Source organism: Bombus bifarius, unplaced genomic scaffold (assembly GCF_011952205.1).
Source record: "Bombus bifarius isolate JDL3187 unplaced genomic scaffold, Bbif_JDL3187 scf7180000007975, whole genome shotgun sequence".
NCBI classification, from domain to species: domain Eukaryota; kingdom Metazoa; phylum Arthropoda; class Insecta; order Hymenoptera; family Apidae; genus Bombus; species Bombus bifarius.
In genome coordinates, this window is record NW_022884361.1 from 2,003,647 (window position 1) to 2,022,221 (window position 18,575).

Here is an 18,575-nt window from a genome sequence, read left to right on the forward strand (position 1 = left end):
CTCTCGCTTATCCGTTTAATGATAATGAGTTTAAAGGAATTCGGACGCGTGCCAACGTTGACAATTGCGTTACGACACATCAAGATCCCAGGGATTAAATTTTAGCATTTTCTAAATCGCGATTATTATTTTTTTCGGACAAAATAAAAGTACACGGACATAAATGATAAACTTTACATGAAAACTGGATATTATAATATTAAATCGTATTATCTTTCGGAAGAATTTAGAGTGATTTTAGATATGAAAATTTAGATATGAAATGTAGAATTGATATGAAATTTAGATATGAAATGAATGAAAGATATGAAATTTAGATATGAAATGAAGAATTTAGATATGAAAAATATTCATTTCACTCTTATTCTATACTTTCGTAACTAATATAGTTGTATTTTTACTTCATGCATGAAGTAATTCTCGTGTTCCAGATTACTGATTTCATACTACTCAGAAATTGATTTTTTATTGTTCCTACGCATTCCCAGAAAAAAGTATTACGGCCTCTTCTTTGATACAAGACAATCGTACTGTTCCTAGGATGGATATTTAGATCACCCTCTGATCCAGGCTTGCAGAACAATGGTAACAGTGAAATGTCATCTGATTTTATGACGTCGTAATAAGACGGCTTAGAAATAATCGATGACCGAACTTTGCAATATTGTAATGTATCTACGATAGTGTTTCGATCTTCAATCTTTGCCATGATCGATTCTCCTGGTTCTGAGCACCAATTAGATTCCTCATTGATCTTTTTCAGACAGCTTCGATGAATCATTTGCGATGTCTCGGAAGAAGAACGAGCAATCCAGTCCTATTGAAGTAATCAGCTGCCTTTTAGTTTAATTACTGGTTTAATTACTGTATCTAACAAAGCTTATCCGCGTGTTTGCTCCCCTTTCCATTATATAAATACTGCGTTTCTTTTCAATATCGGTTGCACTTGGAGCAATTCGCTTCTACATTGAAACAATCGGTATTTTCGAGCAATTTCAGTCAAAGTTTCTGGCTTAGACTCACCAGATTTTTCAATCGGTTACGTAAGCGAATAAAGTCTCCATAGACTCCATATAATCGCATTATCGTCGCTCAGATAAGATCACTACGGTTTTAAAGTCGCAATCGAAGAGTTATCAATTTCGATTGACATCTGTAAATTCCACAGTGACGACTTGCAAAGCCTATTCTTCGAACGTAAGATCATCGTCGATGCTCCAACCACGCCACTCTACTCTCGTTTTTTATTCCTTTATTATCAACATTCGGTCGTAAGTCGAATAAACACGACCATACCCGTTTCGTGACATAAGCAGATCGTGAAGGCAAAAGTGTCCTGATTTTTTCGAACTTGCTGTCATTGTGACTGATTAGATTAGACGAGGCGTGTTTGATACGGTGCGATTACGTTTTATGGATCAGAAAGAGTATCACGTAAAATGAATTATTTTTGTTAGTAAATATACGTTATAGTTAATAGAATACATAGAATTGAAGAAATCATATGCAAAATAGAATTTTACAGAAAAAAGTTGGCCATTACTAACTGTTAATTTCCTAAAAGAATTGACGATCAAATTGTAGACAAAAAAAAAAAATTCCTTTTTTTCTCACTTCACAGAGTTGCGTTACTTTGTTCGTAATTTCTGATAAGTTCCATCTGTACAAAGATATTACAAATTTTCTTTGCATTACTATCACGAAAGTCTAGCCAGAATTCATACAACAATGGAATTAATTGATAGATAAAAATAATCTGGAACACAATTTACGTACTATCTTCACGTACTTCTGAAACGCGTGAAACGTATGTAACGATGATGAAATTGATTGCGGTGCTGTTGAAATCGCCCAGTGCATAATAATAATTTATGTTAATTTTATTGATAAATTAAATTAAAAATTTAATCCAACAACGAAATCACTCTCAAGATATTTTCATACTAATGTATGATGCTTTATTATTTCTTTGATAGATATGTTGCAAATAATGCTTACGTCGGAGTAACTGATAAACTGATATTACGACGTCATTTATAAAGATAACTTAATTGACTTAAGAAAGAATTAGGTACTGATATTTCCTGAGAATCCAATCGAGTTTCTTCAAGTATTTTTTTAAATATTCATTATCGTTATTCATCATTAATTTACAATTCATTCTTTTTGGCGTGACTATGAATATTAGAGATAACATTTTTAGTGGATATAAAAGATATCTATGTGAAATCACCCTTCTTCTATTCTGCGTTATTCAATTCGTTGCTCAAACAAGATAGACATAAAATGTGGAAATCTATTTATAAAAGTACCATTATAAATATGTTACAGTCTGAAAATAAAGTCAGTCCAATATTCAAAGTTCCCACATCTGCTCTACTCTAAGCCGGTAAACATCGATCGATAACAAGCTTGAGGCCCCCTTCAGGATATTCCCTGAATTATCAGTGACAAGCCGGTTCTCACAGTTCCATTCAGCAACGCTAGCCGCGCTGCTTCCCAGAAACTGCTCGTACTACGTTTCAGTACAGTTTAATCAATAAGTTTACTAGTTAGCTGCGTCGTAAATTCAAACATTCTGTACATGTATGAATGTATACTATCCGAGGAAGATTTTTCTTTATTCCATAGATACCAATCAAACGACGCTGCTTATTTGCGATATCTATTCCTCACAACATTACAGATTTATTCGTGCCTAACGATAAATCCTTTAAACAGTGCCAATATTTGTTATTCATGAATAAACTCTAAAACTGTATTTATTATTTTTCTATTCGTTATTCCTTAGGTTAGCAGCATTGAATGATACTTTATTCTTAAAATTCTATACTTTAACATCTAGTTTCACGTGTTGTTATTCCAAATGATGTTTGTTAAACTTTGACTTCTTTCCACTCTCGTCAATTTCCTACCGCGCAATTACCAGAACTGATTGATCAAACTGTACAGCGGTAGCGATAACTGCGCCACATGAGGTTGAATGAACAGCTGTTAAAATTTCCTCTGTCAAAACTCTTATTGGCTCGTTAATGGTATCAACGTCTGCTCGGAAAGTTGTCGATGCAGTGAGGGCGCCTGTCTTTCATTCCCACAAAATTCGTATCTAAATAGGCCGAAGAAAGGGGGCGCATGCGTGACTTCTCTGCATTGACACGAGGAAGCTAAGCTGAATTTCACTCAGTTCTCTAGTGGCCGGTTTGAGAAGGGCTGCCACAAGAGAAGACGCGGTTTGTTAGTGTTCCTCGTCTCGCGCCTGCGCTTTTCTTCGCCTACGAATCCACTTCACGAGTCGCGACGTCACCAGGAGGTTTCCTATCACGAGAATGTCGTATTGCACCCGAATCCTTCGGGATCAGGTATGTTTAATTTTCTTCAACGTTTTGTATACCAAAAGAATTTCATCGTCGAAGAATATCAAATTGAATCAGTGATATGAAATCAGTCTGTGCCTTGAGTTTGACCGCTCGACCCCATTATCAAGGTCGATCGTGTCATGTTGAAGTGACCAACTATCGATCATTGATTTGAATGTTGACAAAAATCCACTTTTTTTCTTTTTGAATCAACTAACCATGGTCTGTGAGAGCAATGATCTTTCAAGTGATGAGTATTCGCCGCACATTTGATTATCTTAACTGAAAATGATCGTGTTACATTTTCATTGTGACATTCGAGGGTACTCTATAATTTGATCGCCAGGTTTTGTGACAATCATCGGACGAAATCATTTAATCGGTATTTTGGAAGCAAAGCGCATTTGGAGCACTTAAGACAGTGCAGCAGAGAAAGATATATCGCGATAATAACAATGTACGAGTGATTAGGGAAATGGACCGAATAAGACGATACAGACACGTTACATAATATCTTTCGAAATTATTGCATATAACAAGTACATTTTTAGGAGATTTCGAGGTTAGGTTTGCGGCCATTGCGCCAGGGCTGCGTGACAGACAAAGATGAATGGAAAATATTCATCAATCGGTAATTCGATCCGTTGGTTTTTCTTCGAGACGTCCGATAAATTTTTATATGATAAGAATATATATACTAACTAATAACGAGCGTGTGCTGTTGAATCAAGAATAATTACACTGGATGCTTTATATACTTTCCGGAATATGGTTTTTTCCAAAATATTTCGCGAGAAGTTGAGCAAATTTTTCGTCTTCGTAAATAAAAGAATTACGTAACTGTTGTATGTAGATGAATCTATTCATACTATTTCGTCACATGTACATACTTATACGTAACAAGTTAAGGACACAGTAAAGTAGAGATATAGCTAAACTATTTCATTATCATTAATCTTCTTCTCAACTATCGTGTTTTTGTCGTATAGGCGTAAGTTTTCCACTTGAACTCAGGAAATATTACTGAGTTGTTAACAATAAAATTACTTTTAAACATATCTACGAAGATGTTAAGCTCGCATTATCTGCAAGCGAAACGTTACTATCGTCAATAAACATTAATTACGCTAGTATACATCAGGCTCAGGTATAGCGCGTAACTGTGTATACTATTCACAAGTTAGATGCTATCATAAATTATTTCTGAAATTCATACCCGAGTTGACCTAATTTAAGATATGCAGATATAACTTTCGCATTCTTTACTTTTTCTGAAACATCATTTCCATATCTTTTAAATTCAATTTCTTACTCGTTTGATATTCAAAGATTGGTACGATAATTAATTAGTGAATTTCATTTGTAGAAGCTCGCTATCTTTGCGATAGACATCCAGCAAAGATGCTTCAGCGTGAGCGCGTTGAATTTTGCCGCCAACAAGGTGGCAATGTCCAAATTCGATAAGGACACCTACCTTCCGTACGACAAATTAGAGGAAAAACTTAAAGTGGTGAAGAAAAGGCGAGTATAAGATGTCTGCATAATCAAGCACAGTATTTTTGATTTCCTAATCGAACATATGATAAAATACTTGTAGGTTGACCCGACCGCTGACACTGTCCGAAAAAGTTTTGTATTCCCATCTCGATGAACCCGACAAACAAGAAATCGTCCGTGGTACTAGCTACCTCAGGTTGCGACCTGATCGTGTGGCTATGCAAGATGCCACTGCCCAGATGGCCATGTTGCAATTTATTAGTTCTGGTATGGTTTAAAGCATTTGTAATTTAATTAAAAAGAACTCCTATTTTTCTTTTTAGGAAGACATTCTCTTATATTCTGTCGTTTGAGTAAAAAATAAGGATTCATGTAGTAATTTTATTATAAATTGTGCAATTTCTCCAATTGGACCATTCTAAGCCAATAATGCGTTATTAATGATGATATGAAAACTTTTCATATTATCTTACACAAAAGGTATTAACGCTTTTTACAAGCTTGTCTGGCAAAAATCAGTCACATGATACGACCGGAAACAATTTTTACATTAATCATATAAATGTACACAAAACAAAATGCATTTACAAAATGCTATTAATTGTAAGATGATCCTATATGATGATAATCATAAGATGCTCACTATATCTTTCTATTTTAGTATGCAGGAATTATTTCAAGAAATATGATATAGTATGTGATGTCACCATGAAGTTGTCATTTGAGATGAACAGATTAAATTACTTAGCATTAATCCTCCCCGACTATAGGATTCCATATCCAAATAAGAAAATGTCTTTTTCACTTACGAGAAACAATTCAGATTAGAAACGATTAAACTTCACAGAAATCTCCAGTTGACTTTAACAATAAAGACACATCTATGGTACTTTTTAATCCTTTACTCAAAGTTGCTAATTTTCTGCAGGACTACCAAAAGTCGCCGTACCTTCCACTATTCACTGTGACCACTTGATCGAAGCCCAAATGGGTGGCGAGAAAGACTTGAAACGCGCCAAAGACATCAACAAGGAAGTGTACAATTTCTTGAAGACAGCTGGTGCCAAGTATGGCGTTGGTTTCTGGAACCCAGGCTCCGGTATCATCCATCAAATCATTCTGGAAAACTACGCTTTCCCAGGTCTATTGATGATCGGTACCGACTCTCATACACCTAATGGCGGTGGTTTGGGCTGTCTGTGCATCGGCGTGGGTGGTGCTGATGCCGTCGACGTAATGGCTAACATACCATGGGAATTAAAATGCCCCAAAGTCATCGGAGTGAAACTGACCGGAACCTTGAAAGGATGGACCAGCCCTAAGGACATAATCTTGAAGGTAGCTGGTATCTTGACAGTCAAAGGAGGAACTGGAGCGATCGTAGAATACTTTGGGCCTGGTGTCGACAATATTAGCTGTACCGGAATGGCGACTATTTGCAACATGGGTGCAGAAATTGGTGCTACTACCTCAATCTTCCCGTACAATTATCGTATGCAAGACTATCTGAAGGCCACTGGACGAGCTGACATCGCTGCTGCCGCGGATATGCATAAAAAAAGTCTCTTAACTGCCGATCCTAATGCTAAATACGATCAACTGATCGAATTGGATTTGTCTACCTTGGAACCACATGTCAATGGACCGTTTACGCCTGATCTCGCTCATCCCATTTCAAAATTGGGTAAGTGGAGTGAATGATCGACGTAGTTAAGGTAGGCGTGCCTGATTAGATTTTACAATACTAATTTTTTTTAATTCTGAAAAGCTTTAAAAGAAGATAAACTAAATATGATTTTTGTTAAAATTCGATGGCATTTGACTGTGAATATTCTTTTGCGGGATGTGCAAATAATTTCCAAATATTTTACGTAAATATTTTTCTACTCGATTGGAAAAATATAGTAAATATAATATCAACTTTCTGCTTTGTACTTTAAAAAACTGCAAAGTCTAGAAAATATGTATCTATTCAGATAATACGTAGCTCCGGAGAACATGAAATTTATCGACTCAAAAAATATCCTCTTAACTTTGTATCTGATCTCATATTTGAAGAAAGTACAAAGTTTAGAAAAACTTCAGTGTTAAATTCATCAAAGAAATTGAACGAGGGACATTCATTACTTGTACCCCGACTAGGTGATGCTGCCAAGAAGAACGGCTGGCCGAACGAGATCAAGGTTGGCCTGATCGGTTCCTGCACAAACAGTTCTTACGAAGATATGGGCCGATGTGCGAACATCGCCAAACAAGCTCTCGATCACGGTTTGAAAGCAAAATCTGCGTTTAACGTTACACCAGGATCTGAACAGATCCGTGCTACCATCGAACGCGATGGAATTGTAAGTCAATTTCTAAAATAATAGTTTCTGATTAGAATTCAAAGCCTCTACCAAAGTCAAAGTTGCATAGTTTCTTTGGAACCGTGCCAAACATTGGTACATGTTACTTAGCAACAAGTAACGCGACCTACGCCAATTCTTAATTTGGCTTCGATATTTTGACAGTGTCAGTAAAAAAAATAGAAATTGTCGATTCACATGACGGGATCATTAGATGACAATGAAATCGACTTAGAATACAATCTAGAACAATACATCGCTAAAGATAGGGATGAAGATTGTTAGAACATTGTAGCAATGTAACAAGACTGTAAGACAATGTAACGAGACTGAAGGATATTCTCACCTTTTAAATTGATATCACAGATATTGCAAATGTTCAAAGTATCAAAAAGTAAGCGAGATATTGCAATTGTTTGAAAAATGTCGCAAAATTATTCAAAATAAAAAAAATATCAGAGATATTGTAGACTTTTGTGTTAAAAATACTACAGATTTCGTAAACACTCGAAATGCCAAAAATATTAGATATAGATATTTCGAACTTCCAAGCTATTAAATATATCTACAAATTAAAAAGTCCCAAATATATTGCGAAGATGTAGCAAAACTTTCAAGTCCCTACGAATATTTAAGTTGTTCTAAATTTCACTAGTATTCCCTTGAATATATCTCGTAACTGAGATACTAAAAAAAATTTTAATCCTCTTGATTTAGGCGGAGATCCTTCGAAACTTCGGCGGCACTGTATTGGCTAATGCTTGCGGACCTTGCATCGGTCAATGGGATCGTCAAGACATCAAGAAGGGAGATAAGAACACGATCGTCACTTCGTACAATCGAAATTTCACGGGAAGAAACGATGCCAACCCCGCGACTCATGCTTTCGTCACTAGCCCTGAACTCGTCACTGCCCTTTCGATTGCCGGCCGATTAGACTTTAACCCTGTTACCGATAAACTCAAGGGCAAGGATGGGAAGGAATTCCTTCTCAAAGATCCGTTTGGTAAATATAATTTTCTTATGATTATCAAATTATCTCATTAATGCAAATATTCTGCCATTATGTATGAAACCATAAAAAAAGGTAACCAAGATCGTAGTTAATTTGCAGACGATTAAACATGAATCACAGCATATGGTATATATCTGTTTCATAACGAGATTGTTTCATAGAGATGTCTGCGAATAATTTATCGTGCCCAGTACTAGATAATTACAAGGTTAAGAATAATATGCAGAGATTAAATCGAAGATCCAATTGGATATCCGATTGTGAAATATTGGACGTAGACTTTCGCCTTTGAAATTGATTATTGAGGTTAAGAGTGGTTTATTACTTAACTATGCGAGACTGCTTCGTGCACAGATAGTGATAAAGTGTTCGTGAATCTGTCGCCTGTCCGTATGTTTTTGTCTTTTATGAAAAGAACAAAGTTCTTCCGTATCTCTGTCTAATGCGACAATCTTCGATGATAAAATCTGTTTACGAGCGGAACTCGGATGTAGTGAATTTGTGAAACATTTCATACGTTTCTCAAACACTGATAACAAACTTTGTACATTACTTGCCTAATTGATATTTTAAAATAAATATAAATAAAATTTTATTTAGGTGATGAACTTCCAAGCCGCGGTTTCGACCCTGGCATGGAGACGTACGATGCTCCTCCAGTTGACGGTAGCAGTGTCAAGGTCGACGTAAGCCCGACGAGCGAACGATTACAGTTATTAGAACCATTCGACAAATGGGACGGCAAAGATCTCACCGACATGACTATTTTAATCAAAGTCAAAGGAAAATGTACCACTGATCACATTTCGGCTGCTGGTCCATGGTTGAAGTATCGTGGTCACTTGGACAATATCTCCAACAACATGTTCATTGGGTAAATTTTTCATAATCTGGAATATCGTAAAAGTGATAGCATTCACAATTTTCTAAATTTTGTCTAAAAAATTATCATACATTTTCTAGAGCTGTAAATGCCGAAAATAGCGAGATGAACAAGGTAAAGAATCAGCTAAATGGTGAATGGGGAAAAGTTCCGGATGTTGCCAGACATTACAAGAAAAATAACGTCAAATGGGTAGCCATTGGTGACGAAAACTACGGAGAAGGTTCGTCTCGAGAACACGCAGCTCTTGAACCAAGACATCTCGGTGGCCGTGCCATTATCGTCAAGAGTTTTGCCCGTATCCACGAGACCAACTTAAAGAAACAAGGACTGTTGCCTCTGACTTTCGCCAATCCTAGTGATTACGATAAGATCCAGCCTACCGATAAAATCAGTCTTCTGGGATTGAACGATCTGGCGCCTGGCAAGGTACACTTTTGTTGAAGACATTAATTATTTCTTTTGTTAGATAAGACATCTTGTATGGAAATTTAAAGTTTTAGATTGATTGTTTGGTTGCTATCTCTGAATGGTAGAACTTTTTTATGGAATATTAATCGAGCACTATATTGTATTATGTCGAGTGTATTTTGAGAATTAATTAACTATTATTAGATCACTATGACATATAGTATAATTACTTTAATCTGAAAGTCAGCTAAATATAGACGATCAAAGGTAGCACTAAGATAGCACTTGCGATAGCGCAACATATCGAGTATACTATTATAATCATTGCTGATGCGTAGCATTGAAGTATTCGAGCACGTAACCCTTGATTCCAGAATAACAATGTTTAATTTCAACTACACCGTTCCTAGATGGTAAACATTTGGCTAGCAACCAAGGGAAAAATTTTCTTATACAATCAATGAAAGAAGATTAATTTTCCCTTTTAATTTGCAGCCAGTAAAAGCAGAAATCAAGCACAAGGATGGCAAAGTGGACGCTATATCCCTGAACCACACCATGAACGAGCAACAAATATCCTGGTTCAAAGCAGGGTCGGCTCTGAATCGGATGAAGGAGCTCGCTAGTGGAAAGTAAAACACGTTCGTCTATCAGAATCGCGAAACCGTCATCGTTTTTTGAGAAGACGTGCCACGATCTCGTAGTTCGTTGTGTGTATATCGTTAGTAAGACACGAACAGAGACTGTTACGGTATAACACACTAATCTTCCAGGTAGATTTGCGTAACAAAATCGTGATGGCGAGATTTGTCGTCGTTGCTTTGCGCAACGTGACGTTTCGAAACTAAAGAGAGGGTTATTTAGAGAAAAAAAGGACATAAAAGAAATGGAAAAAACGAACAGCGCACGTTTTTTTCGTGACAATGCCGCTGTATTATTTGTAGTGAAGAAAAGAACGGAAGAAAGCAATGGTAATGAACTATGATCGGGTGAAAGTCGAACGACGAAGAATAATTTTAGACAAATTTTTAGCGCGCATCAGTTAAATCATAGAAGAAGCGAATCGGATCGAATCGTTCTGTAAACATTATTCGAATCGTTCATTGTTCATTACATGTATCGCAATGCAAATCACGCGTCGACAGATTCTTCGAGTTTCGTACAAGTGCAAGAGGAAATTTCCATGAGTAGATAAGGCGGCGGTGCAACTCACGCGTGCCAACGTGTTCATTTTTAAATCGTGTACAGCCGACAATGGCACGCCGAGATTGCATGCTTCTATCGGACGAGAAATTTATTCTACCTCGGTGGAATCTTCTGTACATACTATATATTGTTCGCAATGTAGGACACATCGTGGTTATACCGTTTTCTAGGTATTTATGATTGATTCGATCAAATGTAAGATTCGCTATTGTTACTCGAGGAATAAAAAATTGTACTGAACAGCGAACGTTGTGGGTTCTTTATTTCATATCGCATGTATTCGTGTTTAATTTGTTGAATAATGTTTTATATAATTCCCATTTAATGTTTGTTTTAGATGGAAAAATTAATGATTAGAAATATTTACCTTTTAATTTTTAATAGCAGGAAAGATTGGTATTCGAAACTTTTGATAGCTTGTGTTTGGTCTCATAAGCTACATTTAATGTTCCAGACATTTAAAATACATAAATATTTAGTACTGTTTATGAAGACCATAATTGAATATTCGTGTTAATATCATTTGCTGTTAAAGACGAAAACTACATATAGATAGGTCTCTTTCGGAAGATTTATAGAAGCGTCGTTATAATTAATGATGAACCAATAAGATTTGAGGATAAAACTATTTTAATTCATTAAAAACATTCCAGAATAATTGCCTACTGAATTTTTAAATTGCCGAAACAAGAAAACAGCAGACGAAATAAACACATTTAAGCATTAAGATAATAACATTTTATCATGTATTAAATGATTCTAGCAATTTATATTCTAAAATATCGAATAAAATTTTAAATAGTACTCTAGAAGGTAAGTATTAAACAATGTATAATATTTTCACGACTCAATGTACTTATTTAATAAATTCATCTAACCTCGAAACTAACACAAATCAACATTCTTTCCATCTCCAATATGAATTAAAATACTAAATATTTATAAAGTCACTTACCCTATTACAAAAAGGATGAAGGTAGGCTGGAGATAGATCTCAATGGCCTAATAAGGGAGGGAAATTAGTCAACAGAAATGAACGATATATTACATCACTAATTTTCTCGTTAACGATCGATCGATGATCGTCAGACGTTCAAGCATGCGCCGTGATAATAGTAAATTCTCAGCCTATAATTATATTCATGATTATAAAAATATTCGGATACCAGCATAATTCTTATTTTTATCAAATATGAAAGATCCTTGAATTCGTCTCAACGAACACCATCGTACGTGCTAAGGAAAAAGAATACGTGGCTGCAAAAAAAAAATTTTTATGTCGCTACAATTGACATATCAAGTACTAAGAATTAATGTTAAATCGTGTGTGAAAAATATTATAATTATTACATCATTCCACTGATCCATTATCGTTTGGGATACGCTTTCTTTTCTTTTCTAAAAGAAATATAGCAAACAATTAATTTCTCTTTCTTAGACAATCTACAATTATTTTCATTACTGCGCGATTTTGTCATTCTCATACTTGTCCATCTCGGATGGAAAAGAAGATATGAACTTTTCCGTAGAACCGTGCGGTTAAGTAGTTCTTGTAACGTACAACTCAATAGGTTCTTGTCTATTCTAATGTACAGCCAAACAGCGCAGATCCCGAACATTAAGCTTAAATACATAGGTTCTTGTACATGCTAACGTTCATGCTCTTTGGCACTTGGCCGCATGGTGCAGCACCAGTACTATGAAACAACTAGATCTATGGGCGTGAGCACTCATTTCCTCTGTTTTTATCAATTCTATATTTTAAAAACATATATACAATGAGCATTATTTTACAATATTATATTATAGTATAATATGTAAATGTCAAAAATAAACGAATTATTGGATTCTCACGTATGATTATCTGATATCATTAAAATATTCAAATGGTTTACTAATTAAATTCGTGCAGTCAATTTCTTTTACAAAGATTAGCATTTAGTTGGATAATACTTTCGAAGGAAAACACATTTTTCTTTGACATTCTATTAATTTCAGGATCTCCGTTCCAATTCAATTTCAAACGTTCAACTTTAATTACAAATTTCTGATCGGACTTATCTTATTTGTCTTCTCAGATTTCCCATCAACCCTCCTTGCATCCTGGCGACATTAAATTTGATTCCTCTAATTAAATAGGTTCACACAGCAACAAATTAATTTGCATCTTCGTCTCTCCGTGAATTAAAGTACCTTATAATTTCTCCTAATATTTCATACCATGTCAAGGCTACGTTTACCAGAATAATGCAAGTTGTTGTAGATATTAGATAACATAGCCGACGCTTTCTGAATACTAAAGGGGAAGATCCCATCTATATTTAGTAACCGCGTCTTTTGACCGTTGAAATGAACCAAATGCTATGGAAAATGGAGGCGCATGCTTCGTTACCACGACAACCAATTCGCTTAATCGTACACAAAGCTCCGATCAGCACAAATAAGCCTACCATTAGTCATGTTTCGTTCATAGAACCTTCCTCGCTAAAATAATTGAACTCTGATTATAAAAAGTATTTCTGTGAATATTACGTGCTTCGTACAAAAGATTTGGAAATTTCATCAGCATCCTAACGAAGTTATATTGATCAGAGATATAATTAGAGAAATAAACATTTTCTCTGATAAGTGTTCGAGTACCTTTTAATGATTGTACTGCGTCGATGTATTTTAACGATACTAGGAATAAACAAATATCGTGAATCTAAGTTAGTTTCCCTTTCTGTGAGTTTGTAAATCTAATTCGATTAGATTCCTACGTAAGTTGGTCATGTCAGTCGAAGGTGAATTCTTCCTCTCGATCACAGGATCCATCGAACACGCGGAGTTTTACGATGTTGACAACGCCTACTGCAAATACGGATTTCACTTTGGTCCCGAATGGAGCGTAGTTGCCGTGAGTTATTCTGCTTACCTATCTGACACGCTGTCGCGTCGACTAGACGCAGTGTTCTATCGATTTCAACGGCGGAATTTTATCGTCGATCGTTTAGTGACTTGTGCAATCCCGTTTAGGGTATCGAGGAAGGTTTGACGCAGATGTGCAAATGCAGCAGCGATCCACGAAATCTGGCAGTCTGGAATTTTCCGCTAGAAGTCACGTTCAAGAGTACTAACCCGCATGGATGTAAGTGGATTCAATGATACTCGATTTACGTACTTGAGGAAATCGAAGCCCCAAAGCTACGATTGAACCAATAAATTGTACTTTTTTAATTTTATTTTCTGGTTTCTAGTCGTTCTAGAATATGTTGATTGTTGCTGAATTCTTCTTCTTAAAAAAGTGGAAAAATTATATAAGTACTATATATTGTCTTATTATAATATATAATGAATAGAAAATATAGCGAATGGTAGGATCAAAGGATTTCATAATATTGAAAATTCCTAAAATAACTAGGAAATATTATTAAACACGTGAAATATAACCAATCATCTGTAAAATGGTGTCTTAGGGCCACAGTTAATAATGTCTGTTTATGGCTTGGATATCTTCGGCCACGACGTCATCAGAGGATATGGAGTGTGTCATTTACCGCTGAAAACAGGTCAACACGAGAAAAGGTATTATATTAGATTATGACCAAAAAATTCTTTAATATTTCACAATGCGATGTAACGTCGTGTAATTACGATCTTGTCTATCATCATACTACAATACACCAAATTAGGATATCTCGAACCAAAAGATAAATGAAGATTGCAAGGGGAAAACCCTACATAGATAAATAGATCTGTATTTAATCTTGTTATTTCTGACGTTACTCGATGGCTAAAAATGGCAATTTTATTAGGACCTCTTCCTATGATTGGAATTTTATTGTAAAATCAATAATACGACGATCAATATTTTTGGAACTTTAGTGCATATTTTTCAGATTTACCTAAGTTTTGTTGGATTATGTCAATATAATGCCCCGTGTTAGATTAATCTAAGTTATTGCGATTGTGCTGCATTTAAATTACTTTCTAACGCTCTTCAACAACTCCAGATATGGGACGTACTTATTTTCGCACGATTTTAAAAATGTAAAGTTTACAGCACGATTACAAGTCATTTTGTTACATTATACAGTCACAGTACAGAATTACACTCCTAAAAAAACACAAAAGTCAATTTCTCATCGCAGTTTACACATAACAAATGAAACATTTCGTACCTTAAAATCCAGCCTCCCTTTCCTCACATCCTAGAAAGACAATAAAACATTACAGTGATACATAGTCTAATTTCTTGCCTAATCGAATCCCTCAAATTCCCCGAATTATTTGCCACGCCGTGAATAATTACTCCGAGAATTCATTAGCCCGTAACGTAGAGTCGATTACGAGCAATTTGCTCAACATCAAACGTGATTTAATTAGTCACACGCAATCGTTTGTTAACGACGTTTGTTGTAACGTCTGTGAAATTATGCAGAATATCCGTGTACGTGCCGGAGTCCTCCTCGACGTTGCAACGATTTGCGGCCTGGTTAACCGGAAGAAGGCCAGAACTAATTGATCCGGCGATATTGGCTTCTGGTGACGGAAGGGAACGTAAGGCAATATTTTGAAGCATATCACGTCTCTCGATGACGATTCTTCCTGACGTTAAATTAGTCGAGCTCAGCCGAGACTCGCGTATTAAGGACAGTCGTTACGTCGATAGTGTCAACTTACGTCATTCTCGTATCGGTCGATAGAAAGGAATTAAGAGTCTCACGAATCCTCCGATACGACTTAATCGATACGTCCAATTTTACTGATATCAGTTTGCTATCGCGACGTAGCTGATCTCTTGTTTTTTTCCGGTTACTCTCGCAAACTGCTGACGATAGCTACTTTTTCAGCTTTCTATCGATGAAAATGCTTGTTGCTTTCTGTGCTTTTAAATATGTAGACGGTAGAGGCAAGTTTGCGGTACGAAACTTTTATCGGTGATCGCAGGAATTTTGGAAATATTCGAAATTATTTATATATTCCAAGTTGTAGCATTTTCGGCGAATTTAAGAATATTACCTTTCCACGATCTTTGGTTCGAGATACGTACGTGTATCTTGGTAAAAGTTTCGTTACCGTATTAGCCAATTATTTTTAATTATACCTTGCTTTCTATTTCTAAACTTTGTCTATGCTTTATTTCACTTTCGAGAACTCGACGTTCAACTCTGAGAATTATATCACTCGTTACGTCAATCGCATGACGCATTCATAGTAACTGGAAACGTGCCATTTTCACGATTAGAGATTTACAGTTTTCTTTTTCTTCTTTTTTTTCAAAAATATCTCCGATAGAAATATGCATCTACATTCTAACTGCATCGAGACACGCGCTCGTGGGTGCAGGCACGATCGCGTACGATTTCCAGTTGCAGAGGCATTTTATGATTTTCGCGTCTCTTAAGAATGACCTGGAATAAAGTGGTTCAAATTAAACAGTCGCCACGAGAATCCCGCGACTCTGAGACGCCATAAACTGTGCTGGAAAGCTACGTGCACCTGATGTTTCGCAAGCCGACGCATCATGGGCGACCCCGAGTAATAACTTTCTTTATAATTGCAGTCACGCGCATGAGAGTGGAAGGTATTGTTACCGTAACATTCAACGTGGTGCTGAAAGATTTCTTCAAGTTGGGCTACAACAATGGCGAGCAACGTAACAAGTAATGAGATTTGTTGGCCGACGTAAAACGTCCTCGATTACGACATTAATATTTCCTTCTTGCTTCCCGCGTCTGCGGCTTCGTATCTCGTGCCATCTTTCTTCGAATTATATTTCTTTGACCGTGACGCGAATTTACAAGTAAATATTCGTGGATGTATCTTATTTACCAGACCTGAAAACGAACGACTAGATTTGTGAAAAATGAAAAGGCAATGTTTAATTAAAATTAGAAATCGAACATGTACTTGTGAGAGTGAGTAATATTTTGTCGAGGAGCGAGTCTTTGTGTAACATAAAAGTGTCGTATATACTGACCGATGAATTAACCTTTTCATCGATCCGTAACACCAAATGTGGTTAAAAGAATGTTTAACGTTTTATAACTTAAATTGTAACTTGTAAATAATATTGGAATATATTTGGTATTTTTTCCATATGTTGGGGATTTTTCTCGCCTATTTCGCTCTCTTTGAAAAGAAATATTTACACTATCACATAAAACAATATATGAATGTCATCATCAATCGAGCAAGTAATTCCTCTTGTGTTGTATTTTTGTTTTCCCTTTTTGTTTTTTACGACGTTTTCCGTAATTGTACAAAGAGGAGGGAACTATGTCGCTCTACCAATTTTTCTTTGACCCTTTGTCGATATCACGATGCTCCCATTGCCAGAGTGTGAGAATCGCTTCAGCAAATCACTTTGTGTTTCTGTTTTCTGCCTGAAATAAAAGATAAACTAGACAGGAACAGCAATATAGAATTGTCGATGACATTTATCATATCTTATAGTTTTTCAGTAGTTTCAGAGACAACGAGATTTCCTGGCAACGAAAAGAAATCATTTCGCGCGACGACGCTTCGACTTGCATTTTGTTAATTTATTCACGCTAAAACGAGCACGATAATTTTAATGAAACTATGGGTACACACCGTAGGAAAATGTCGTGAGTAAAATGTAAATTAAGAAGCAACGACTGAAGAATATCTGATGCCTTTAGATTAAACCGCGCAATTATCGTAAGAAAAATAAACAATACGAAGTATAATCTCAAGTGAAGATAATTTAAATGTGTAAAATTGAACAGGTAGGCATCGCCTCCGCCAATATCGTATTGATGTTTTGTGGGTTTTACGAGGACGTCCGTATCAACTACTCCTGGCTAATACTCAATTCTTTACACGGCTGTCGCAATTATGGCAAACCCTACGGGTGATCTATGTATTCTTTAGCAACAGGCTCGTAATTTCAGATAAGATTATGTGATTCTAATAACTGTAGCATGACCCATTAAGTTTTTGCGAAACAAAAATTGGTACGAAGTGGTTTAGATTTTGGATGAGTAATGGTATAGATTTTATCAAGGAATTCAGGATTTCTATGCATATTGGCTGGTGAAATTACACGTACACTTGTCAACTAGTTTTATGAACATATCATGTGTTCGATTATATGAAACATTTTCAAATTTCATTGGTACTGTAATGATACCTAACTAACATAATTATTTATATCATAAAAGTATTTAAGTAGACAATCATCCGCAATATTCAATGTAATCGTCTTTAATGTTCACTATACGTTTCTAAGGAAACTATTCACATATATATTAATATTTTATTAATTATAAGTTTTTAGTAAACAAATATCTTATCTATAATTAATAGCTCAAATTTTGCCAATATATATATGGCAGTCGCGTCTCATTATAGTGCTAACAAAATTTCAAAATGCTCCACATAACGTGCACAATACACACGTAAAAGTTTTCTATAGTAAGCGTACGAATACTTTTACGAGCCATTGTACATTGAACGTAGCTCCTTTCATTTCCTATGGAAATCTTCCAGTTTCCTACTGGATAGCTTTCCGTCTCCAGATTTCTCTACTTTCTAACATTTTTCCATCGTGCATTAATCAGAGTACGTAATTTGCACCAGAGATAACTATTTAATAAAACGCTTCACCTAACGGGTAACTACGTAAATTTCCCTATAATCGGCTGATCGAACGATGGATCAACATGAACGAATTAATCATACGTGCATCATAGGAGCATTGGTAATGCACGCGTTATTTTTCCTTCTCATTTATTGCTTTCTGGAAGAGTGAGCAAATGTCCACAAGACTGGCCAAGCGTAAATGCGAGCTTCACTCGCAAGCAGGACATCATACACAGGCGTGGCAAGTGAAATGAAAAGAATGACGCATTTTG

The 18,575-nt window shown here is 35.8% G+C and overlaps 4 protein-coding genes and 2 long non-coding RNA genes across 8 annotated transcripts in view; 3 read left to right on the forward strand and 3 right to left on the reverse strand.

Moving 5' to 3' along the window:
• LOC117217284 (mucin-19-like) overlaps positions 1 to 11,819 on the reverse strand; it is a 46,719-nt gene extending 34,900 nt beyond the window's left edge. For all 3 annotated transcript variants that reach the window (XM_033464789.1, XM_033464788.1, XM_033464790.1), the window contains exon 1: positions 11,669 to 11,819. The gene's annotated coding sequence lies outside the window, so the exon portion shown is untranslated. The remainder of the gene's footprint in view (positions 1 to 11,668) is intronic.
• On the reverse strand, positions 347 to 1,432 carry LOC117217294. Its single transcript, XM_033464803.1, has 2 exons — positions 1,024 to 1,432; positions 347 to 817 (listed from the first exon to the last, which is right to left on the reverse strand). The coding sequence occupies exons 1-2, from the start codon at positions 1,081 to 1,083 to the stop codon at positions 398 to 400; spliced, it is 480 nt and encodes a 159-aa protein (XP_033320694.1). The 5' UTR covers positions 1,084 to 1,432; the 3' UTR covers positions 347 to 397.
• On the forward strand, positions 3,159 to 10,960 carry LOC117217285 (aconitate hydratase, mitochondrial-like). The gene is made up of 9 exons (XM_033464792.1): positions 3,159 to 3,359; positions 4,723 to 4,877; positions 4,954 to 5,120; positions 5,782 to 6,537; positions 6,996 to 7,198; positions 7,916 to 8,204; positions 8,814 to 9,087; positions 9,177 to 9,525; positions 10,003 to 10,960. Exons 1-9 carry the CDS (start codon positions 3,327 to 3,329, stop codon positions 10,141 to 10,143), a joined length of 2,367 nt encoding a protein of 788 aa, XP_033320683.1. The 5' UTR covers positions 3,159 to 3,326; the 3' UTR covers positions 10,144 to 10,960.
• On the forward strand, positions 5,127 to 5,695 carry LOC117217297. The gene is made up of 2 exons (XR_004489513.1): positions 5,127 to 5,456; positions 5,522 to 5,695. It is a non-coding gene; the product is annotated as an uncharacterized LOC117217297 (long non-coding RNA).
• A 57-nt stretch (positions 11,820 to 11,876) lies between the features above and the next one.
• LOC117217296 lies at positions 11,877 to 13,749 on the reverse strand. Its single transcript, XR_004489512.1, has 3 exons — positions 13,628 to 13,749; positions 13,354 to 13,563; positions 11,877 to 13,197 (listed from the first exon to the last, which is right to left on the reverse strand). It is a non-coding gene; the product is annotated as an uncharacterized LOC117217296 (long non-coding RNA).
• On the forward strand, positions 13,467 to 16,796 carry LOC117217288 (B9 domain-containing protein 1-like). Its single transcript, XM_033464797.1, has 5 exons — positions 13,467 to 13,609; positions 13,729 to 13,840; positions 14,169 to 14,277; positions 15,134 to 15,252; positions 16,259 to 16,796. Exons 1-5 carry the CDS (start codon positions 13,484 to 13,486, stop codon positions 16,360 to 16,362), a joined length of 570 nt encoding a protein of 189 aa, XP_033320688.1. The 5' UTR covers positions 13,467 to 13,483; the 3' UTR covers positions 16,363 to 16,796.
• Positions 16,797 to 18,575: the final 1,779 nt, after the last annotated feature.